The following is a 25563-nucleotide window of genomic DNA, read 5'->3' on the forward strand; positions in this document are numbered from 1 at the left end:
AATATTTAAACAAAATCGCACATGGAATAATTTTTGTTCATCAGGCGATTCATTAATTAGTCCATTCTTCTACTGTATCGTTCAGAGATTTGAAATTTGAATGAATGGACAAATTAGCAGATTTTCATCCAAACTGTGTTTCTTCCAAAAATGAATTCCCAAGTCTAGTGGTCATTATGGCTGCTCTTGCAATTCTATCCAACTACCTTTTGTTATCGTATTTCCCCCCAGCCGTCACCAGAGTACAGCGCTGACCAACATCAGCTGGCTGAAGTGCCAGAACCTGAAGAGGAGTGGATGGAGGAGGACTGTGGTGCCTGGTTCAGGTAAGTAAATCTCACCTTATCATACCCCCATCGCAACAAGACCACCAGCGGCTAAGTAATCTTCGAGTGTCTTTGCAAATTATGCAGAGACCCCAGACTGTGACAGATCGGCTTTAAATTCAACATAGCCAAGAATCTCCACCACCACCACCCATGCACTCTAGACAGTAACTTCTGTTTTTTTACATCAATGTAAAATAATAACCATCAGATGTCGGGGGGGAGGGCTTATGCATTTCACTGTTAACCCAGTTTATTTCTGAAATGTTAGCTTTATACTGCACCCCTAACCAACTGACCCTGCTTGGTGACACTTCCAGAAGAAAGGGCCACCTTCGCCTCTACCAACATGATGGATTCTCAAAGCACATTAACGTCTGAACTGACTGACATCAATCACTTTGGTCCCATATGCTTCTGGCAAAGGAGATGCAAGATATGCTCAACACAGGAATAATCAATGAATCTACAGTGAGCTGCCTGAAGGAGTTTAAGGTTTACACTTGTCTATTGTCATTTTATTCTCAGATTCCATGTTGTGCCGTCAACATAGCCTGCAATGCAGAGGTATTTAGATTAGTGATCATATATAGGAAATTGGCTACCAATTCGGCACAATACAGAGGAGGCACAACCTTAGCAAGAAAATGAATTTATTAGAGCAGTTTATCTGCCAACATAAGAATTATAAAAAAAAAAAAAAACAAAAAAAAAAACAGCTGGTTAATGAATACACTCCATAGATTAACCCGCTACTAATCCAACTTTGCACCTTAGACCCCTTTGTGCTCCAGCCCATTCTGACTATGTAATGCTGAACTCTCCCAGACAGAGAAAGAACAACAAAAAAACAGAACAATGAGGTAATCCATGCACTGTTTGGTTTCAAAGCTTACAATGCACCAGAATGTTTGTATCGCAAGAGAAAATATGCACTCAGACAGCAGTAAAGGAATGCTGTAACCATTCCAGATTTCCAGGAATGAAAGTCATATAAAACTTACACTACAAAGGCACTAAAATCCACGGTAACAAATCATCCAATGTGTAATAATTAAAGGCAAAGTGTGATATCGTAGAGTGGGGGAGCCCGTAAACCTCAAAACATACTTATTCAATATCTAGACACGGTACGATATGAACAGTCTATAATTGGTCTGATGTTTAGTAAATAATACGATTACTACTATTTGTCAAAAAAAAATTACCTTTTATTCCAGTCTGCTGCTGCTGGCTCTGCCCCTGATTTATGCACATAGATAGGGGAAAATCTGCTAAATATAAATACAATAAAGGAACATAGCGTTTAACTGTGTGGGGACTGGCACTGATTTAAAGTTACAATTGGTCACTCACAGATTTGCAGAATTAAAAGAGCCTTGAGTGGTATCTTTCAGTGTCCAATCTGTTGTCCCTCCTCACATGTTCCTCTCAGAGCAGAATGTATGTATCTCAAAATAAAAAGATATATACACAAATGTAGTACACTTCCAGAGTTGAAATAAAAAAGTATTTAATGACTTACATATAGGTAAAAAACAAACGGCTTGTCACCATGCACGTCCTACGCGTTTCGTCCTAGATATGGACTTCCTCAGGGACTTGGTGCAGTAAAGTGCAAAAACGAAATAGCAGCATAGATGCTGCTATTTCGTTTTTGCACTTTACTGCACCAAGTCCCTGAGGAAGTCCATATCTAGGACGAAACGCGTAGGACGTGCATGGTGACAAGCCGTTTGTTTTTTACCTATATGTAAGTCATTAAATACTTTTTTATTTCAACTCTGGAAGTGTACTACATTTGTGTATATATCTTTTTATTTTGAGATACATACATTCTGCTCTGAGAGGAACATGTGAGGAGGGACAACAGATTGGACACTGAAAGATACCACTCAAGGCTCTTTTAATTCTGCAAATCTGTGAGTGACCAATTGTAACTTTAAATCAGTGCCAGTCCCCACACAGTTAAACGCTATGTTCCTTTATTGTATTTATATTTAGCAGATTTTCCCCTATCTATGTGCATATATCTATTGAAGACAAGAGGAAGTCTTCGGGGAGTTACCAGGATACTTCACCTGAAACATTAAGGGAAGTCCTGGTTTGCTTTGAATCACATATTCATAATTTGCTTCACTGGCTTGTGTTCACATATATTGTTGTTTTTGTCTGCCCCTGATTTGCCTGGTTGGTTGACATCATCAGAAGTGTTTGTCTGAGCCAACACAATACTTTCCTATAGGAAAGCATTGGATTGGCTGATACCGTGAAGGAGGCATATCAGGGACAGAGCCAGCTCAAGCCAAACACAGCCCTGGCCAATCAGCATCTACTCAGAGATAAACTGAATCAATGCATGGTAGTGCTTCACACACTGCCCCAGAAAGCACCTCTAATAGCAATATAAAGAGTTGTCAGTGGAGGTATCCCTAAACTGTAACTCAAACACTGCCTTTTCTCTGAAAATACAGTGTTTACTGCAAAAGCCTGCAGGGAATGTACTCACCAGAACAAATTCAATAAACTGAAGCTGCTCTGGTGACTATAGTGTCCTTTTAAATTTGAGATTCCTATTGAGGATCATATTTGTGAAGGACGCATTTGCAGTTAACTGTGTCATATCACAGAGACAGTAAAAAAAATTTTAAATTTTATATACAGTTCATAACTGTTGTATTCACAGCACCATGTATTCATTTTCTCTCCATAGTGTTCCAAAACCATCTTTTTACAATCTAGATTGGGAAATTGAATAAAACCATTTGCCTTTTACACAGAGATAACAAGGTGTGCTAGTTTCCTGTGACTATTTCTCTTTTGAGAGATATGACTTGGCCACCATTAACCACATCCTGTATAATACACACATGTCCAACATGTTTATATTCCTAGTCAGCAGGACACACATACAAAGAAAAACCAAAAAACACTTGGAACATGCCACAACACATCCACACACATCACAGAATGACAACAGTAAAAATAAAAAGTATTGAATGCCTTGCACAACCAGTTGGGACTTGACAATAAAGATTTAGAGCATGTGCGTGCAAATAACCAGCAATACTAAAAATATAAAGAACAGGGTGCAATGATAAAAGATGGTTTACATTGATGGCTAGTAACACCTCTAGTGGCAGTCACTCAGACTACCACTAAAGTTGCTTCTAAGTCCAGTGCTGCACAGAGATGCTGAACACTCCCCATAGGGATGCATTAACTCAATGCGTCTCTATGAATAGATGATGATTGGCACAGCACGGCATTTTGCCATCCATGCGCTGCAGCCTCCTAATGATTTCCTATGGGAATGCATTGCATTGGCTGATATTTGAAAATTATGATTAGGCAGGGCCAGCCATGGCGAGGGAGAAAAGCCAGCCAGGTAGGGCCAGCCACGGCGAGGGAGAAAAGGTAAACAAAATAACATTTCCACTGATATCTGAGGGTGCCCGAGTACCTAAACAGTTACTTCAGGACTAAAGTGTCAAAAATGCATGTTTGCATTCCAGGCACTATAGTGTTCCTTTAACAAAGAACATACTTGTGACCTTAAGTCAGCTGAGGCCAACAGACTAGGTAATGTAAAAATTTAAATATAAAAAAAAAAAAAAAAAAATATTGTATTTAACAATTTAGCAACTTAAGATGTGGACTACATCTCCTGTAATGCTTTTACAATCAGACGTAGTCGGTAGTCCACATTTCAAGCGCCTACCCCATCGATTTAATAGGAGAAGTACTGTATCAGATGCTGTCTGATTGACAGCCAGGGCTATATTACAGCAATAATTATGAAAGTGCGAATTACTATTGAAAATCTGTATTATTATGAATTGAAAAAGAAAGAAAATGGCACACAGAAATGGTTAAAAATAAACTGGGTATTCCCATTTTTGGTGTATACCCATGATTTCAATCCAGGTCAATCCAATAATATTTCAGACAGATGGCCATGTAACCCCATAAAGCATTTCTGCAACCTGAAACGCTTTTAGGGGACTGAAATATTCCTTTAAAAACACTGCCCAAGATTTACTAAAGAAAAACGCTATGAAGTGCTACATTCAAACCCCCTGCTCCCAAATAAATCATTAAGAGATCAAGGTGTCTGTTCTTTTCAGATGTTTGACCCTTTTCAAATCAGTTCTGTCACCTATGTGAGGGACTAACTGCAAAATGGAAAAACATCACAAAGTCAATGAGATCAAATGGATTTATGGTCATTTACAACATGATCAAAGCTCCAAGTCTGATTCTCCTCCTTTAACTTCAAAAGGAAGAGCCGAGCCAAGTTTATGAGACTACAACAGGATCTTCTAAGCTACGGTAATCACCAATGGCTCACACTTCATTTCATTTGAGCCTTTGATGCAAAAACAAAAAAATAGTTACAACTGGGTGCAGTATTACATATACACACACACACACATATATAGTACATATACACAGACAAGCACACATATTAAAGTATTCAACAAGAAGAGAAACATTTGCCTTTCACTAGTTTTTAAGTACATCCTGGGACGTATCTGTAACCTTTTTTGTCTGTTATACATCCCCACAGTATAATTGCAATTTTATAGCACCAGCTTATTATGAAGAACTTTACAGATAATATTATCTATCCATATTTATGTAGAGATTGATCTATATTAATTTTTTAAATATTCTACCAGGAAGGATACATTGAGATTTCTCTCGTTTTTAAGTAAGGGATGGACGGACGGACACCCCAGCTCCCCCCCAAAGTGTTTTCAAAAAATGTTTTTCCTTAGAATCTCTATAAAGAGAATTTAGAAGGAAAGGGGTCTATTGGCATGTGGTCTCTAGTTGTAAATAGCACTCATAGGTGAAACATACCAAGCAATTTGGGACAAACCTATCCCCGGTTTATATTCCATTAAGTGTTGGATTTCCTATTTAGAATTTAATCTCCTTGATAATCCACAAGCGGTTGTCTTGCCACAACCATGTTACTCATATTGCTACAGCAAATAAGTCAACTGTGGCCTCATCTCACATTGAATAGTATACTCAATGAGTCAGTCACCCTCTGGGTACACTCCACTAATTGAGGAATACATACTAAACAGTGAATTTTATTTACATCCGACTTACAGTTTAATATTTAGAGAATACAGCCTGTCAATAGTCAGTCAATTTAGTAATTAAACACGCCATTAAATCGCAGTTTAACTACACAACAACATGTGTTATTTTTAGCACCGAACTATTTAAAGTTTAAGGTAAACGGACAACTCTTTAATTTAAAACATTAGATAAAACATTTATTTTTTCATGTAATACTGTGTTTTCTTGTAAATTTACATTTTAGATATAGCACAGGACATTACAGTCCAGTCCAGTCAATGCACAGCCAGGACTAGTGATTCCTCTATGCGGTTTTAAAGTAGGAGGATGGAGGCAAGATCTTTTATTTTTATTTTTCACACCACACATTATTTGTTAAATATTAGTTGAAATCTGCAATTCTTCCAAATAAAAAATAGTATGAATTAAATAGCAGCTTTGCCGGCGATTGTCTCAGCTAAACTGGCCTGGGGCTTAGATGCCTGGACTGATGGATACAGTTTCAAAGTCAGCAAATTCCTGTCAACTTTTACATACCACTCCAAAAGCCACTGTATTGTCAGATAGAAAATGTTCCAAATTATCTTCACATATTATTTCATAAATTATAGGTCTCAACATTTCATATTACCAAAGAGTGATTCATGATACTGTGGATTTTCTGAACGTTTGGCCAACGGATAGGACTATTTCCGAACATTTTAGGCCTCATTGTGACTTACAAAGTAATGTTTTTTTTTTTTAGAATATCAAGTATTTTATTATTTACACAAACTGATTTCTAGGCACATTTACTACAGTTTAAAGTTCCATTACTACTTGGCTGATTGGTGAAAGGTTCGGACAGAAGATATAAAATATGAATAAAGGATTACACAGGTGGAAACAAAGCTGTCAAAATACTGTCAAGGTTATTCAATAAACCACATTGCCATGACTTCATAAATGATCATTAAAAATGTTTTTATATATATATATATATATATATATATATATATATATATATATATATATATATATATATAGTGCCGTAGCACCCTTTCTCCCCCAGTGTAAATTGTCACACAGTTCATATAGTACTTTGAGTGTTCCTTTCAATATGCTGTTGAATTACCAACATTTCACAGTTGAGGGAATCCTGCAAGTTCATTACAGCTTAGACAAAAATGGTAAACGTAAAGATAATTTGCAAATAAAACATGAATAATTCAGGGGATGTTTCCTTGCATGATGTGATAATCCAACACACCAGGTTTCACAAGTCTATGGCAAAAGGTCTCCAGCCAGAAATGGGACTTGGCAATGAGAATTTGCCCCCCACCTAGTCATGGGACTCGCCCTGACTGACCCTACAGTCTCTATTAAAGCAAGTGCTATGTGAAACAAACTGTGTTTGTCTCCTAAATGGTTTTCTGTGGTTCAAGACATGTTTATGAGAACTTAGAAAATACCAGATAGATCACACAACTGTAACGGTTAAATAGTTAAAAGAAAAAGGAATTATAAAAGAACAAAAAAAAAACAGAAAAAAAAAAAAAAAAACTGAATCTAAGCCTACTGGTGGATCAATAGAAAATATTTGATTAGATTATAACTATGCCTGAAAATTTTATTTCTGCTTTCTTCTAAATTAAATGAACAGAAGACGGAATGGTTAAACAAGTCACTGCAAAAACCAATCTGCCAAAACTTGACCAGTCCCAGACCGGTGGCCTGTGTATATACGTAGCCTGTGGTCATTGAAAGAACACTCCCAACAAAGCATGTCAGTTAGCTGAAGTGCCTTAAGTTTGAAGGGTTTGAAGGCTTTTTTAATATTACAAAAAGTGTAGATTTCAATAGAAATAGGCACTTTTATAAATGAAAATTAAAAAAATATCCTGGCTATCAGGCAACAGATCCTGTTACTTCCTGGTTGGAGCTTGTAAGTGGAACTAAACACAAGGGCAGCAATTGCTCAGAGCACCTGCCTTTCAAAGACTTCTCATTGAGCTGCATTGGGAAGTCTGTGATTGGACAGACACAAAGTCTGGGTTAGGGGGGAGGGGGAAGGGAGGGAGGGTTGCAAAAGCTGCAGGCGAGTTCTGTAGCTTTTGCAAGCAGTTTTTAGATATAACCACAATGAACAAAACGTAAAATTAAATGTATGAAAATATAGCGATTTTTTTTTTTTTTTTTTTTAAGCAGTGACATGTCCTATTACAAAAAATAAATAGAGTTGCTCTAAAAAGGCCAAAGGAACTGGAAGCAAGGAAAGACTCTGGAAACCGCGGCAAAAACTGAGCACTCCAACACAATTATTTAAATGTTTAAAATTAATATCGTGAAAATGATCTGTTACAATTTACTTACTCAGTCAAAGAAACATAGTGAAAATAATCTGATGCTCACTCAGTACAAAGATTCTTAGCTGTACAATTTATATATGGGTGAAGGTTACACAGTACACTATATAAACACACTAAAGTGGGAAAGATGAAAGGCTGACTTGACCCACAGTAACTTAAACCGGAGATCATGGGAGATTTACTGCAGCAGGAAAAAACTTGCTATTCTGGGGAAAAGTGCTAAATAAGGAGTGATCACCATGGAGACCAATAGAATGCCTCAATATTTAGAACTCTGCACCAAAATAGCACCAAGAATAGAAGCCATACATTAAATCACGTTCACACATCATTTAGGGAAAAGGATAACTAACCATCAAACATTATCACTTGTTACATGTAAGGTTATATACATAGGCAAAACGCATTCAACATTCAGAGACTACATCAGAGGATATCGTTCAGGTATGATGATCACCATCATACATTGGTCAAACCTAGAGCCAAACATTGTCATTTAAAGATAGACCCTCATCTACCACTACACTGAAGAGATCCGAGCTGTGATACACAAAATTTATTGGATCAGGACATGGAACACAATATCACCCAAAAGGACTAAATAAAAATATTTCAATAATAATAATAATAATAATAATAATGATAATAATAATATGTTCTCTGGAAAAAAGGTAATTTCACGTTACAATTCAAACTCCATTTTGAGATCCCACTGCAGCTCCTGGGATTTACGGCATGCGCTATGACTCACAGAATGTCAGACTGGAGAAGTGATTACTATGATCTACACCAGCCAGAGGTGAAGACCACACACTCCTACACTGGACCACCAGTGAGATTGTACACCTGTCAAGTAGACAAAAAATGACAAAAGCGGGGCTCAATTCAGCTCCATTTCCTTGGTGATGTTCTTTATACCCACAATTCTTACCTGTGGTGTCTATTTGTGCACATTTCTCTCGTGTCCTTGCATGCTCTAATCATTTGTCTGTCCCTGACCTGAACGTTCGGGCTGTTCTGGGCATGCATGAAATTTCAAATTCATTCCCACCAAAGGGACAAGGTAGGGATTGATAGCTCATCACTGGTAGACATTTTAAGATGGCAGCCATCAGTAACAAGACTCAGATGTATAATTATGAACCAGATGCACAGTTTTGATTAAATAATTATTGACGGGACTTCCGAAGAGTTTTATAGGCAGAATAAGCTTTATAAAGAAAAAGAAAAATTAAATACGGAGCATTTGTATGTCAAAGTTTAAAAGTCCCTGTGGAAATCTATTAAACTATACATTTTTAGAGTCTTTCACAGAACCCTTTATGGACTTCACTTCCTCATCCAGTCAGTTTCTCAGCTCTGCCCCAATGGAGAGATATACAGTCTATAACCTGTGGGTCAGGGTATGAATTAGAATTCATAGTTGGTTTCTGATATTCCAATCAGGATATCTAATTACTTATGATACAAAGCTTCCTCGGATGCGTTTAAATGTCTCAGCAAATAATGGTTTGCCTTTGAGCATTTGTTTTACTTTAAGTCATAATAATATATGTTTACCAATAAGTGACAAGGAAGTATTTTCTTGGTAGAACTAGGCAGGATAATCCACTTGGCTGAAATTGCTGGCACATTCTGATAGCTGAAGATGTCAAACTGTGGAACAGAGGATGATTAAGTTTAACAAACACCCTAGTCTGCCGTCATCTCTACCCAAACAGAACAAACACTCATCTTTGTTGCCAAAAAAATAAAATAAAAATTGATCTTTCTATCCACTCCATGTATCTCACATTTTGTGGGAACCAACAAGTCACAAGTCACTAGTACAAGATGAACAGAGTCACAGATGGGGTATCTGAATGAATGAGGGTAGTGAATAAAGCACAAGTATGGCCGAAATGCTCAATATGGAGCACGCATCATGTGCACCAATATTACGTCCCTGCAGATTAATCAACGTTAAGCACATAGGGAAGATTTATCAGAGTTCTTGTCTTTAAAAAAATTAAAAATGGCTGAGCATAAAAGCAGTAACACGGGTAAAAAGATCATTTGTATCCATTATATTTACATTGAGCAGATATTAAAATACATAACATTAGTGGTTATTCTGGTTAAACTAGAAAATATGTGAGTTTAGAAAATTAGAAGTACATGTAATTTGAACTGGTAACTCGAAGGAAGGAGGGTTTAAAACAGCAATGTTTTTCTTTCAGATTTTGTAAACCTTTGATGATACCTTTGATTAAACCTTTCTGCAATCTTTAGAAGTGTGTCTCTATAGCCTCTCCCCCCCCACTCAGTGACTGTTGTGAACTAGGAAAAGTTATTTATTTAATTGTTTTTAAATTGTGGGACAAAGATTCCAGTTGTATAGGAAGATGAAATGGTTACTAGTGTTCTTTTATAAACCGAGCAATGAAACTCAATTTTACAAAAGAAAAACTTCTGCAAAATTAATTAAAAACTGCCTGTACCTTGTGTTCATCAATATTAAAAAGGGTACAATATGCAGTAATTTACATCCCCTCATTTTTAAATGCATTATAGAGAGAAAGCGAGAGAGAGAGAAAAATACACACCAGGTGTGGAAAGGCCCCACCGTGACCAGGATGAGGCCCCAATGATCTGAAGCCTCTCATTTTGGTCTCCAAAAGTTTTTGCTTAACTAGAGCAGGGACTGATTATTACTCTAGTGAGTGCACTCAGTTGCTGCGAAAGATAAGGTATTAAATGAGTATGCCCTATAGTGCTTAAATATAGGTTTTAAATGAGTATGCCCTATAGTGCTTAAATTATAACTTGGCATAGCACAGGAGAACGAATTGAAGTTCCTGATTAAAAGACTGGCCAACCCCAGGAAGGCAAACCATTGGTGCTTTTAGTACTTAACAGGAAAGGGGGTAGTGCCTGCGAGAAGTAGTAGTTATGGCCCTTTGAGGGTTCCTTTAAAGCGGCTCTGTCATCTATCTAAGGTCTTTACATATTTGGTAAAGACCACTGCGTGAAAATGCTGCCTGGGGGGGGGTTTAGCGGTGGAGAGTTAGAATTATCTGTTTCTGTACCCAGCAGGCAGAATCAATTTTAATCTCCAGCTTTTGGCACCTCATCCACCAGAGTGCGATGGTTCAGCAATGATGTCTACGGAATACCCCAGAAGACCTCGGTAGCCTCCATTAATACTGACTTGCAATGAAAGACACGTCTGTGGGAAGTGACAAAACTTGACTGCAGTAGCTCTGTTGTTGTCGTCAAGATAGCGATTTACCATAAGACAAAGTAGTCCCTATTTTGTCTTATGAGATAATTTAACTGCGTTGGAATTTCAACAGTCTGAGTATTTCATAAAGATCTGATCTATTAAATGCTCAAAAATAAATAAAACGTTTCGTATGACTGAGCCACTTTAAATTAAATCTGTCATGCTCATTTTAACAGTCAGCGTAACACTTATACCAGTGGCTTTCCTCTTCCCACTGTTGCGAATGGCATATGTTCACACACTAAAACCAGTCAGACATAATGGAATTTAATCATGGCCTTGATGCTGCAGTGGAGTCTGGTTGAAACCAAGCTACTCAAATTTCTTCCAAAATGCATCTTTGGTGGATTACTATAGGCAAGATAGAATTAATCAGAAAGTGACCAAAATTTAGGCGTATGTATCAGGAACAATTTGCTCCACTTATCGTCACGTATGTCATGTATGTTTTCAAATCATGTCTTTAGACCAGTCGATTCATCAGAACAGATGGTCGCTGCCAAATATTTTTTGTTCGTGTCTTCCTATATGCAATGAAGACCACTTTCATACTAATACCAATAATAAAACTGCAGGCTTGTGTTTCGATCAATCCAACCACAATTCAAATGTTGTACAGGATCTGTTCACAATACATTTCTTAGCAGGGCTCAACATTGCAGTGAGTGAGTGAGGAGAAGGAAAGAGTGTGATACTGTGAAGGTTAAAGGAACACTACAGCATTGGAAATACAAACATATATTCCGAATGCAGGGGTAGGCAAGCTTCAGCACTCCAGGATGTTGTGGATTACACCCCCCCTGAAACTTTGCCAACGTTCTGACTTTAGGAGTATTATGTAAGATTTAGTCCACAACACCTGAAGTGCCAAAGGTTGCCTACCCATGACCAAACGTTTTAGTTGCAATCACCTCCCCCTGTGCCTTTAAGCGTTTGAAAGGTGAGATTTATTTTACTTTCAGCTCTCTGCGCTGGTCTCCATTTTGTCACTCAACCAATCCAATGCTTTCCCTTAAGTGGGCACAACGTCATGCTGTACCAATCAAATGCTGCTCCATGGGCAGCATTTGATACTGAACAGTTTGATTCTGTTCTCAATTCAGTAGCGCCACTAGTAAGACAGCCAGTAGAGAGGCGTGTTAAACCTGCAATAAAAACATTGCACTTTGTATAAAAATTTATTACATTGCAGTGTTAAAACTATCAGGGCCACTGCACCCAGACCACTTCATTGCGATGAAGTGGTCTGGGTGCCTCTAGTGGTTCTTTAACACACGTAATAGCGGAAATTAAAGCATTCAGAGGGGCACAGTGACACTCAATTACAGAAGCTTATTTGCAAGTTAGAAAGAAAACAAAAGAAAAAGAAAAAAACATGTTGCACAGTTCTATGAAAATTATTATAGTTCACTAAAGTAGTGTTCAAATATGTACCTTTCATAAAAGTACAGCTAGGGTTACAGGCTTGATTTTTACTTAACATAAGTAGAATTTAATTACCACACTATATACCCCACAACATACTTGAAAACTAGGTTAAGCTAAATTTAGTAATAACCAATCACGGATTCATGTAATGTGACCTTATATTCTAAAATATAGATTTAGCAGGATAGCAGATTTTGCAGGATAGAATTGGTTTTGACACAGCTAAGCAACATATGTTGTACAGGGTTTAGTCAAGTGTAAGAAAAAAAAACTAAGTAAAACAGAATTCTTGCCATAGTCGCACTATAGTCACCTGAACAACTTTAGCTTAATGAAGCAGTTTTGGTGTATAGAACATGCCCCTGCAGCCTCACTGCTCAATCCTCTGCCATTTAGGAGTTAAATCCCTTTGTTTATGAACCCTAGTCACACATCCCTGCATGTGACTTGCACAGCCTTCCATAAACACTTCCTGTTAAGAGGCTTCCCTCTTTAGGCTTTCTTTATTGCAAGTTCTGTTTAATTAAGATATTCTTATCCCCTGCTATGTTAATAGCTTGCTAGACCCTGCAAGAGCCTTCAGCAGAAGTGGTAGCCTGATCCAATCACAATGCTTCCCCATAGGATTGTCTGAGACTGACAAGGAGGCAGATCAGGGGCAGAGTCAGCACAATTCAAACACAGCCCTGGCCAATCAGCATCTCCTCATAGAGATGAATTGAATCAATGAATCTCTATGAGGAAAGTTCAGTGTCTGCATGCAGAGGGAGGAGACACTGAATGTTTGGATGCATTTTAGGCAAACTTTCAAAAATAATTTTATCAAAATATTAATATATAGCATATAAAAAAAATATCCATGTATCAAAAAGTAACAAAATATTGAAATATTAAAATATTGGTCAAAATATTAAGTCTTTGAAAAGCTTATCCAAAAATATTGAATAAAGGCCTTAGAGAACAAGTGTGTCCAATATTAGAAAAAACCATGAGCTTCAATCATAAGTTTTGTCATGAATTGCTGGAAACATAAGGGATTACATGTAAGAGTACTACTACTAGGGCACAATTCTTAAAATAAAATTTAAAAAGGGAGGAGCGTTCATCATGGAAATTGTGTGCTCCTGCCAATTGCTCCCGTTTTAGAACTTTTCAGTAGAATTACTCATTATACCGAACTCTAATAGTTCCCAAGAGGTAAAAAAAAAAAAAAAGACTGTGTTAGAGGGTTCTGGCCTAGATATAAAGTCATCCGGCATGCCATTACTAGGGATGGGATACTACAAAACAATACATGTAGATTCTATACACCCTAAGGGATGTTTGTTATCTAACATCGGAGAAACCAAAATAAATTGTTTTTAAAACAAAGGTACATAACCCACACATTCTCCTATTACCAGCCCTGTGCTATATTGACCTTCTTCCTCAAACCTATGTTACCAATGAATATCTACCCAGAAGTAGAAAAAAAAATCTGCAATAAACTCCTGGAAAAACAAGTCCCAGATGTTTTGGCTCAGAATACGCCCCAGATCAAATGTCTGTCATCTGACACAGAGCTCTATGACCTCCACGCTGTGATATTGCCTTTCACCTATGGGGGGAGGGGGACAGATCTGTCTATTGCGTTTACATACAGAAAGTCCAATTTATCATAAGTCGTGCATAAGGGGCGGGGTGGTATAGAAGATTGGATAATGGGATACAGCATTGTTGTGATAAATCGCTTGTTTTGGAAACATTACTTTATCTGCTGACTAAGAGCTCAGAATTGCAGGTGATCATGTGATATTTAGTAGTCGTTCCCAGTTAGGAAACATTGGCAGGCAGACTGCATTATGGCAATTTAGGAAGTTTTTAAAATCTTCAGAAATAAAATTGTTACATGGTAATGGCTACACGCCCCACGTCAAATACACAGGGATGTCCTACTTCCACACATATATGGTTTTGTGTTACTGGGCTGCTGACCAGTTGTGGGACGCCAATTAAACAATGTCAGCTATAGCTATTAATACGCATGTCCCAGTGCATTGCCACAAACAGAACATACAGCTAGACTACATTTGGCTACTTTAAGTTGAATTCTATAAATGTAGCCAACATTATAGTCAAATGTTTCTCAGATTATCAACTTGTTTCTGATAAAGAAACATACAAATGATTAGGAAAGTAGTAAGATATATTATAAATCACAGAATAAATACAGGATGAATCTGTCAAGACTTATTTCTGACTGTACAAGAATACAGACTTCAAACCCCCTCACCCCCTCCAAAAAAAAAAAAAAAAAAAAAGGATTAAAACTACTCTGGTACTTATTGAAAAAATGTAAGCCCAATTAATACATACTTAGTTTGACACTTAATGAAGCATGAACTTTCAACACTACCACTTTATTGCACCTATATTTTTGTAAAATGAACAAAAAGTTTATGCCACATAAAAAATGCAGCATCTTGATTTTTCTTAGTCTATACATATGATTTAGAATTAAACTGTATGATATTCTTTACATGGTTTGTAAATAAAGGAAAGTGCTTATCAATGCAAGTCATATTGGACTAGTTAATATTAAAAGACCCAGCCAAATCTAAGGAAATAATACTGCCTGGGGTCAGAGCTGTGCATAACAGAGGTGTGAGGAGGGGGAAGGGGGGGCAATGAGAGGAATGCACTAGGTAAGCAGTAATTCCTCTGCTCTGCAATGTTTACATGTGTGGAATGTACAGCCTGGCAGAATGTTCCAGAAAGGCGGGAAGGGAAACCACTAGACAGAGCATTCTTTTCAGCATAATGCATTCCGCTGTTCAATCTTATCTGTTTAACTACACGTTCAACTAGTACTAAGAACAGTGCTAAAAATATTTTTTTAGCCAGTTAAGTTAGAGTCTAACAATCTTGCATTTACACTGCACCGCGCTACGTACAGAATAGAGAAACTGACAATTATGGGTATATAACATGTAATAAAATAACCAGCGACTAAACAAAGTGAAAGATGAAGGCTTGCCATTATTCGTACAGTTCAAAACACATGGCTAGAAAATTGGCTAAGGACCCAGGGCAGATTAAATTCCCAACTTGGCATAGCATTCGTTCGCTGGGAAAAAAGTGGAGTAGTAGAAAAAAAATAAATAAAAAAAAATGAGCTGCGTTTGCATATGGTCGCAGCATGAGTAGACTCTGCCAAGCTCAAAAGCTCAGCAAGTATTTTTCTCCACACTAGGCCATTGCTAGAGTCCTAAACTGCACGTACAAGGTAAATTGATTTGTTTACCCAATTGCAGGCCCAAGGGAAGGGAAGAATACAACTTGCAAAGATGTATAAAAAGCAACAATGTTAGTAAATGTAACAAACGTACAGAACCAAAACAAACATGGATTATTCAATACAGTATGAAAAAAAGGAGGCAAGTTGGGCTTTTACATTTTAACAACACATGTTGGACAGAGGTTACAGAGTACGTAAAAGTACAAAAAATATATATTAAAAAAGGGGGTTTTAAAAACACCACGGATAATAACTTTACAGTAAACTAGCTGCATAGAAAAAAACAAAAAAGTAAAATCAGCAGATTTGGTGAGAATCTCTCCTCCCCCTTCCCTTCCCTCCCCACCATCCTGAGATCTCTGCCATTGTGTTTTGTTTTCCACAAGGGAGCTGTGTGTGGGGCTGGAGCTGGACCGGAAATGAGAATGCAGACAAAAGGGCAGTTTGTGTACAGTACTGCGGGGGCTAATGCCTCAGGATGACCCAAAAAATACGCCCCCACAATTTCAAGGAAACTTTGCCAAACTCCAACATGCGTACATAGAAAAAAAATATAAAAAATATATATATATATATATATATATCAGGCTCTGTGTTAAATAATCTAAGTTTTCATTTTGCCAGTCAGATAAAAAACAAAAAACAAACAAAAAAAAAAAACTTACTAAAAATGAAAAAAAAATTAAGATGTATATACCCTCTACAGTCTGCTAGATTTTCACAGGTAAAACGTGGAAATTTCCATTCCTGGTACAGTATACACACACACACACACACATCTAACCCATAAACAGACACATACAAATAGATTTGAATTATATTAACACACAAATCTACGACTAATGTCTAGTAAAACAAAAAGAATGATAAAGAAGACCAACAGATACATGTAAAGAATATGTTGAAGTATTTGATACTTTGTTATATTTGCACATGCATAAACACCAAGAAAAATATGCATGATTATCACTTGTCACGTAATTGTGGGTTAAAAAACATTATGTTATGAAACATGTAACAAACACCAAATAAAATCCCAAACACTTATAACCAAAATATCAAATTAAAATGATAAGACACCCAATTAATAAGTCACTACATATAAAGTATATGTAGGCAAGTTCTGGATGGAATGGTTAAACACAAAGATTTCCAAAGATTTCCCAGACATGTCACGACAAGAAGGTCATGCCAAACACTTGGCCATCAAGGGGTTAAACAATCATTAACACATTACAAACATAATATAGGCTCTGAGTACAGATGAAGTTTCTAGGTCAGAGCTTTCTGGGAACACAGACACAATTCAACAATCCGTAAGCCCAGAGCCGTTATACATTACCTTCGTAACACAGAATGCCAATATTGTTATTCATCTTGTCCAGATACTGATAGTTCAACAGATCCATCTTCATAAAGAGCATTTATCAGGTTAGCAGGAAAGACCAGCTTCCTTGCTTCACCCACAGAGAAGGAGAAAGGCGGCTCAAGGCTTTCGGAGCTGCTCCTGGCTCTCCCTAAACTCAACTCAAGATAAAAAGGCCCAGCCTCCAACAACAAAAGGCACAAGAACTACATGAAAGGGATGTAAAATCCTTAATGATCACAGGACGGTTCTACGATGCCCATGAAGTTGATGGTGATTTTCCAAGTTGTGGTATTTTTTTTTTTTTCACTCTGGTAGGTAGTTTTACTCTGTTTCAGGTATGTAACAAAAATTAAGAGGGGGGGAAAAAGCCGAAAAAAGTGGGGAAGAAAAAAAAAGAAAAAAAAAAAAAAAGAAGCTATTCAGGACAAAGCCAGTAGTTCTCACAGCCCTGCTGCAAGTTAACTGCACTGACACGCAGGCTATGCTTGGTATGACTTCCTCTTCCAAGCAGTCAAAGAGAACTGAGCATGCTCAATAAAATGCCCTAGAGCTGCTCACATTACACAGAGGACTGAGCATGCTCAACGAATCCCCTGGAGTCCCTCACAATAATGGGAGAACTAGGCATGCTTACAATACATAATAGAAAGGCTGGAGGAAGCTTGCTATTTTAGGAATACTACAATCAACACTCACAACAATTGTGATTCTTTATTGTTTAACAAGATTACATGAAACAAAAAAAATGTGCAAAAAGTTGCTGTGGACGACAAAAAAATAAAATAAATAAAATGTTAAAAGTCATTCAAAAGCAGTTGAAAATTGTGATTTTGTTATAAAAGGACGTGGAATGTTGCCCTTAACCGCTCTACATTACACAGAATGACTTTGATGCCTTAATATTTAAATGTTTCAACACTAACATCTCGGGATCCGTTAATGAACGCGTCTAATGTGGTTGTAGTAGAATTAAAACTGCACATTGAATGGCAGAGTTGCCCCATGTAGAAGTTTGATCAATAGTAATAATTTGACAATATTATGCCTATTTGAATCCGTAGCAAAAAGAATGGCCTATACATTTTCTGTGCTTATTATTTCTCTGCGGCTGTATGAGGAATTTTTTTTTTTTTATTCTTTATTTTTGCTGTGCATGAATTAACATTCGCATATCAAAAATGCCACAACAGCATTCACATACAATTTACAAACTCTTATTCGTCAACTGTTGTACAGCATCCAGAGGAAATGCACAATTTTTAGGTTATTAATACAAGCTAAGTTAGAGTATAGCAATCAATTATTTATGAGGAATTTTAAGTGCTATTTATATCTACAAGTAATTTACTCATATGGTTTTAAGTGTGACTTAGATGCAACTGCAATGTCCATGAAAATCTAGTACCTTTTTTCCTTGAAAAAACGTAAGAAATATATGGATTTTCAAGGGGTTTTGCTTACATTTTCTAAAAACGTTAAAGAGACACTCCAAACACCATAAGCTCACTGTAGTAGTTATGGTGCTTGAAAGGTTCTTTTAAGTGAGATATGTATGCGTTTATTTAGCACACAGCTGCTTTGATCATTTGGATATAGACTGGGCATGTATCACTCATTTCAAGTATCATGAAGGATGTACTGGACCGTCCCAATTTTCCCTGTCATCCCAACTTTGTTAACAATGTTCTTATGCTTTTAAAGGAACACTATAGTATCAAAAATACAAACATGTATTTCAGACACTATAGTGTTAGTGTTGTAGTTTAGGTCTTTAGGCCGCCTTCTCTATACCTCTACACCATTATTTAAAAAAAAAAAAAAAAAAAAAAAAAAAAAAAGTGTTTTTAGTCCTCTTTTCTCCCACATCAAGCTTGTCTAGTAAAGTATTAGGAGATTAGAGCACATGTGTAGCAAAATGCTGCTCTCAGAGACCATCTGATAGAAATGTTTCACTCTGCTATTTCACGGAAGCGTCTCTAGTGGAAGCATTGTGAGGCTATTGCGCATGCGCAACAAAAATTATTTTTTTTGTAAATCTGTTTTTATTTAAGTTTTTTGGCTGAAGAATGTTCACATAAAGCAAGTGAGACTCGCAGGTCTGTGCTGTTGCGATATTTCATAACTGTTTACCATTTTACATCATATTTGGGTAACAAGAATAGGGCATTTCTATCCACATTATGTGTGTATTTAGGGCGGCTCTCAGTCGCTGCTCTACCCTCTACAGAAGAGAGGTAGACCCCAGCAAATCATTTGCTCATGCGCCTACTTGCATGTGGCGTCTTATGTCTCAGTGGCGGAACCCCAGCCCAGTTGAGTCTCTTCGCTGTTGGTTTCTGTGTTATAACCTGCAACCTAAAATAAAAAAATTAAAAAAGATATCTGTTAGGTCGCGGTAGGCTTTTGGAAGTGTATATGGCTTCTGTTCATGCTCTGGAAGCATAATGATTTGTGTGTGTCATTAATTTGTATATCAATTGGTGTTCACGGTTTTGTGGTCTGCGTTTTGGTGTTGTATTTGGGTCACTCTATAGGGGAGCTGAGGACCTCCCCAGGCGTTTCGCAACGAGAGGTGATTCCTATGCAATCCAAATTTTGTTTGTGTTTCTAGTGTTGCTGGGGTCATGTGTCGGCCCCCTGATTCTAGTCCCCTGCCCTCCTGGTTTTTAGGACCCCAAACAGGTTAGGTAGGTATAAGAAGGGAAGGAAAGGAAAAGAGGAGGGGGGTTAGGTGGGTACAGCGGGAGAGTATCCGGCCCCCCTCCGCGCTATGCGGGAGCCCCTCTCACCTCCGCCCCGTCTACAGAACCGGGAGTCCCCCTCCTCCGTGTGTACCGGGCAATATATAGGAACCAGGGCATCCACATGTCTGCGTGCTTAGTTCCCCTTCCATTTAAGGAGGCATAGAGCGCTTCCGCCCCCTGTATGTCCTCCACCCTCCGGATCCATTCTTTCTTGGTTGGTACCTCAGTTTTCTTCCAGTATGCCGGTATGTTGGCCGTAGCGGCGTTTAGAGTGTGGCGTAGGATGGATTTCTTGTAGAAGGATATAGGCTGTGGTGAGATATGTAATAGCGCTAGCTCCGCTGACCAGCTAGGTATGTCCCCCATGATAGTGGTCACCTCTTCTTTGGTTATTTCCCAGTATGGGACTATATCTCAGCATTCCCACCATATGTGGATCTGTGTGCCCCTCTCTGCTTGACATCTCCAACACGTGGATGGGATTGATGGAAAAATTTTGTGTCGGGATTCTGTACCAGAATGAGATTAGTTTGTAGTTCATCTCCTGGTAATATGAGCTCCTTGAGCTCTTGTGTTGCCATATTAGCGCCTTATCCCACTGCGGGGTCGTAAGTGCTCTGTCCAATTGTTCTCCCCACTGTCTCTGGAAAGTGTTTGCGTTTGTCAGGCCACCCGTGATAGAGGGCCGAAATTGCATGTTCTGGTGGGTTGCTTTTCAGACAGAGTTCTTCAAACCACGTGAGATCTCTATGTAGGCGTTCTTTGTGTGGCATAGCATTATAAAAGTGTTTTAGTTGCATGTATCTAAATAAGGTGAGATATGTCTGTGGTCCATTTTGCACAACAAAATGTTGTGCTACGCCAATCATCTCCTCAGAGCTGCATTGAATCAATGCATATTCCCCCCCCCCCCCCTTCAATTTTTCTCATCTTTTGAGGCAATAAAGAAAATGGTACAGAAGAAAGAAAGGGGAGTTATAGCAGGTAAACACACATCATACACAAGTAATGATGCTGTATTAAATGGACTCCAGAGTATTCCAGCCTTTTTTTTTTTTTTTTTTTTTAAGTCGTGCTAGTCAGACTAAACATATGCATGCTAAATGAAATACAGATAGCAAAAGCAGAATTAACAAGCAGTAATTGCCAACTGTTTTAAATTAGGCTACAGTAAATGTTGTGCATTTTGAGAGTACCGGTAATAGGATAGAAAAGTAAGGGACAGAACTACTGAAACCAAATCGTAAAGTAAGACTTGCCGCAGACAAGAATTGCAGCCTACTCAGCCAATGCCTTCAGAAGGGGAAACACTGCCTCTATAAAACTGGGGCCCAGTCAGATTGAAAAGGGGGACCTAGTGAGCGGAAGATGCTCCGTGAGGTCTGACCGCGTCCAGCAACCAGGCCCCCAGAGAGAGGCCCTGCAGTGGCGGACAATGAAGCTCTCTACCCAAAGAAAACCATGCTGGTACACTGGGTTCAGATCTTTGAGGCTTCTGCACTGGCCGAGATGACGGCCCACATCTCCACCTCAGCAATGTCTTACCATAAGGCCTCACCGTGCAGTGTCGACCAGCAGTCTGGAGCCGTGAGACCAGAGTGTGGCCCAGAGGGCCTCGAGGCGTTCGATTGAGCAGTCAGGTAAAACCATGCACTCAGGCGATCCGAACCCGATAAGTGGATCCACAAGGGAAGGGAGCGGTTTGGGCCACCCTTGAGGCTGCAGGCCCTGACGTAACAGCCATCGTAAAAGGTAGGCCTCAGTCCCCTGAGTTGCTTAGGACCTTGGTGCTGAGAAGGCCACCAGAATTCACCAGTGGAGACCGGGATATCCCTCACGGGTCCAGAGGGGTGGTGGGGGGGGAGACAAGGCATAGGGCCTTGAAACCAGGGCAGCAGATTGGCTGCCTCCCACACCTCCAGTATGTCAGCAGGCCGCAGAAGTGTCCGACACGGTCTATGCTCACAGAAACCGGGCACTAGCGGGTCTGGTAGGGTTTTGGCAGGGCGTCCTTTTAGAGTATGTACAATTTTTGCCCACATCATGCTGAAGAAGTCGATTTTTGGCTTGATTAGTCACTTTTCAGAAAGAGCTCCAGACACATGGGTCTAGCTTAGTCAGCTGTCAGGCACTGTCCCTGAATCAATACATCTTTATAGGGAATGTTCGGCAACTACGCGCACTGCATGGAGGCTCGGAATGCCAGTCTTATACACTGCACAGCACTGACACATGCCATCTCAGTCACAGACACTAGTTACACCTCTATTGTCAGTCAATCAGGCCATCTGGGTGACCGTCACTAGAGGTGTAACTAGTCTGCAACGTAAACGCTGCCTTTTCTCTAAAAAGGCAGTGTCTATAGCCTGTCTCTGCAGGCTTTTTAATGTAGACATGAGAACCACTACATTAAGCTGTAGTTGTTCTGGTGACTATTGTCCCTCTAAAGACACCAGGGAATTGTGAACATTAGACACTATCATGCTGCACTCTAAGGCCCTAGGATTCTGCAGAGTACACCCAAACAGTGCTTCTTGCATGGTCTGCCTAAGTGGGCTGCCCTGCTTGTTTGACAGGTAGCCTGGCGTGCATTCACACCAGGCTGGTCTGCCGGTGACGCGATTGCCACACTGGCCCCCAACCTTGTTAAAGTGTATGTGTAGAGGATTGTTTTGGCCAATTATTATTGCCCTTTATAATGCGTCAACAAATTCTTAACATTGTTTTTTTTTTTTTTTAATTCTTTATTTTTGTTGTGCAAAAATTTGACAGACATGCCTATTTTGTCACAATTATAGACATTTCACAAGGCGTTATACTGTGACATATAAGAGAACTGCACATTTTTATGTAACTAACAGGTTAATAATACAGGTTGTGTCAGAGAGTGGGAAGGCAGCAAGCGTAATTAAAAGTAGTGTAGACTGACATTAACTGCATCAAAGAAAGGAGAGTTATATAACATGCTTATCTATGATTAGCTCTGTAGTAGCCACTGGGTAGTTACACTTATAGAATGTAGAGATAGCTTATTTTTATACATGAATAATTCCAAGGCATGGTATTTGCTGGTTATGAACAGTAGGTAACATGCTAAATTATCTTAGGTGGCATAGAAACATATTGGCGAAGACTAAAACTGAATCAAAGTAATAAAACCAGTGAAACCGTAAAACTAATATGGAAAGGAAATACAATTAAAGCACAGTTTCCACTGGTTGTACATCTGCATTGCCTTAGAGAAATACTGCAGAGGCATATATCCTGAGCTGATTGTATTACAGGTATGACTGCTGAGGGATGAAAGTAAAAAAACAACAACAACAACAGCATGGCCTTGCATTAAGGCTTTGCATTAAGGGGGTTGGATGCCTCTGCCAGTGAATGCTTAACCAATGCCTGCTGATGGCAGACTGTCAGCCTTGGGGGACCTGAATCCACCGTTCTGCAAGTGAGAGCCCCTCCGGTCCCAGATGCCTGTGTGTTCCTGTTCTGTGCCAATTAACAATCCATCTAGTCCTGTAGCTGGATCTTGGTCTCTGGGCTTTCTCTGTGCTCTTGATCTGCGCTGCCTTATGTGGACCCTGCAAGACTGCTATATTCGAGATTATGGCCAATAATAGCCTATATTAGGTTTGTTTGTGTCAGAGCTCTCTGCATATGCGTCTGGCTAGCTCGGCTGTCGGGCCCCGCCCCCAATTCTTAACATTTTTAATAGTGTTTTTCTTTTTTTTTTTTTTACACAGGCAAAAGGTTAATGAATGAGCTTAAAATCTACAGTCCTAGCAGACTTGCACTGAAGGCTAAAACATATGATTCCACAATTTTACAATGTGTAAGCTTCGGTCCATTTATAAAAAAATAAATAAAACAATTTAAGGCAACAACATCTTTTGCATGTGAAAAGTAATAAAAAAAAAGAAGCCACAATTTAGATTTTTTTCTCGGCTTGGAAAACTATTTGAATCTAAATGCTATTTATTGTAATTTTTTTTTTTTTTTTACACAAGCCACGCTTTTGGCTATCTGATCTAAGACTGACCTGAAAGCAATATTATTGTTCACTGAGAAATCCCTTAATTGCCTAAGATTAGCCAGGCTATGCAATACAAAAAAATTCAAAGAAAACTAAAGGCACAGGACAAGACAAAAGTCAAAGATGAGAAGGGGGAGGGGTAACTTGAGGAATCAAATGAAGCACCCACCTTGACTGTGAGATTAGGTTTTACAGGTCTTTTCAAGAGCAAGCTGCAAGTAACAATCAATGTAGAACGTCAAGAAATATAAACCATAAGAGTCCATAAATCTTGCAATGACCATCAGCGGCAAAAAAAACACAAGATAAAACCTGCATTTTTTTGGTGAATATTAGAATGTTATGCAATTTGTAGGTTTGACGTACCATGAAATCTGTTTCCACAATGATTATAATAAAAAGAACAATGAAAGTGCACTGTAGTGGACACACCTGGCACTCTTCCAGAGCAATATTGTCAAACGTTTTTAGAATGGATGACTTCTTGAGTCTCCCTAGCGCTCATGCAACATCCACTATTCACCTATTAGCTGAGAGTGTTCAACCGATACGGTCAGAGAAAGGCAGTCTTTATATTGCTGCCTAGTAAAAACCTCTAGTTGCGGTCACTTAGATGACTACTAAAGTTTTGTGCAGCACCTACATTCAGGGTCTCCATGTTCTGCAAGGAGGCGCTGAACATTCCCCATAGAGATGTTTTTAAATTTATTTAATGCATCTCTATGAGGAGATGCGGATTGGTAATTGATAATCTCAGCTACGGAGGCAGGCCAACTCAGGCGAGACCGGCAAGGCGCTAAAAAAAAAAAAAAAAAAAAAAAGTAAAAACATACGGTAATTCCGTATGCAAATACTTCTAAACCCAGCAGGTTGTTTACTCCACCTAATACCCGAATTATTATGTACCCCTTTAAAAGCAGCGATCATTAATATCCTAATAGCTGCAAAACTATGTATCGCAACTCACTGGAAAAGCAATAACATTCCCTCTCTGCAAGAATTTATCAATAAAGTCAACACTATTTACTGTCACGAGAAGGAATGGGCTAAGAGAGGAGACCTGTCCAAATTCAATAAACAGTGGGAAAACTGGGATTCTATCTACAAACAATTCACTAAATTGATTTGACGCTCCTCAATATATAGAATACCCCCTGCACATGTATGTCAAATTATGGGTGGCTTCCTATCCTACTTTTCCTATCCTACTTTTCCCTTCCAGTCCAATAACACCGTGTTACTCTATACTCTTAGCACCATATCTGTCCTCTATCCCTCTCACGATCAAAGTTCGTGAAACTTCGCATTTCAATACAATCCACTGCGATTGCGATACGCTAAATCTTGGAATTAGCTCACACTCATTCATACTTTAAATGTAAGTCACTTAAACGCTTAGCATAACCTACACCAAGTTAGTCGCTCCCTAACCAATCCGCTTCAAATTACTGAGCGGACACACTACACTAGGATAACATGTACATGTACATAGCATAGTCACCCGGGCATAATATAATACAAAAGAGAGCCCTCTCTTTTAAGATTATCTAAACCCTAGAACTCAAAACCCCGCATTACTACTCCGCTACATCGGCTGTCCACAAGGCTACCACTCACGCCTCATCTCCGTTTGGGTAATAGCAATAGTAATAATAATAGTAATAATAATATTA

At 38.7% G+C, this 25563-nt stretch overlaps 1 protein-coding gene across 3 annotated transcripts in view; it reads right to left on the reverse strand.

Moving 5' to 3' along the window:
- VGLL4 (vestigial like family member 4) overlaps positions 1-25563 on the reverse strand; it is a 157472-nt gene that overhangs the window by 26955 nt on the left and 104954 nt on the right. Inside the window, exon 1 of one of the 3 annotated variants that reach the window (XM_063426933.1) lies at positions 17084-17591. The exons of the other annotated variants lie outside the window; for them this stretch is intronic. Coding sequence (XP_063283003.1) covers positions 17084-17165 — 82 coding nt within the window. The 5' untranslated portion in view covers positions 17166-17591. Of the gene's footprint in view, positions 1-17083; positions 17592-25563 lie in introns of those variants that run through there. 3 annotated transcript variants of the gene reach the window in all.

Source organism: Pelobates fuscus, chromosome 7, assembly GCF_036172605.1.
Source record: "Pelobates fuscus isolate aPelFus1 chromosome 7, aPelFus1.pri, whole genome shotgun sequence".
NCBI lineage: Eukaryota > Metazoa > Chordata > Amphibia > Anura > Pelobatidae > Pelobates > Pelobates fuscus.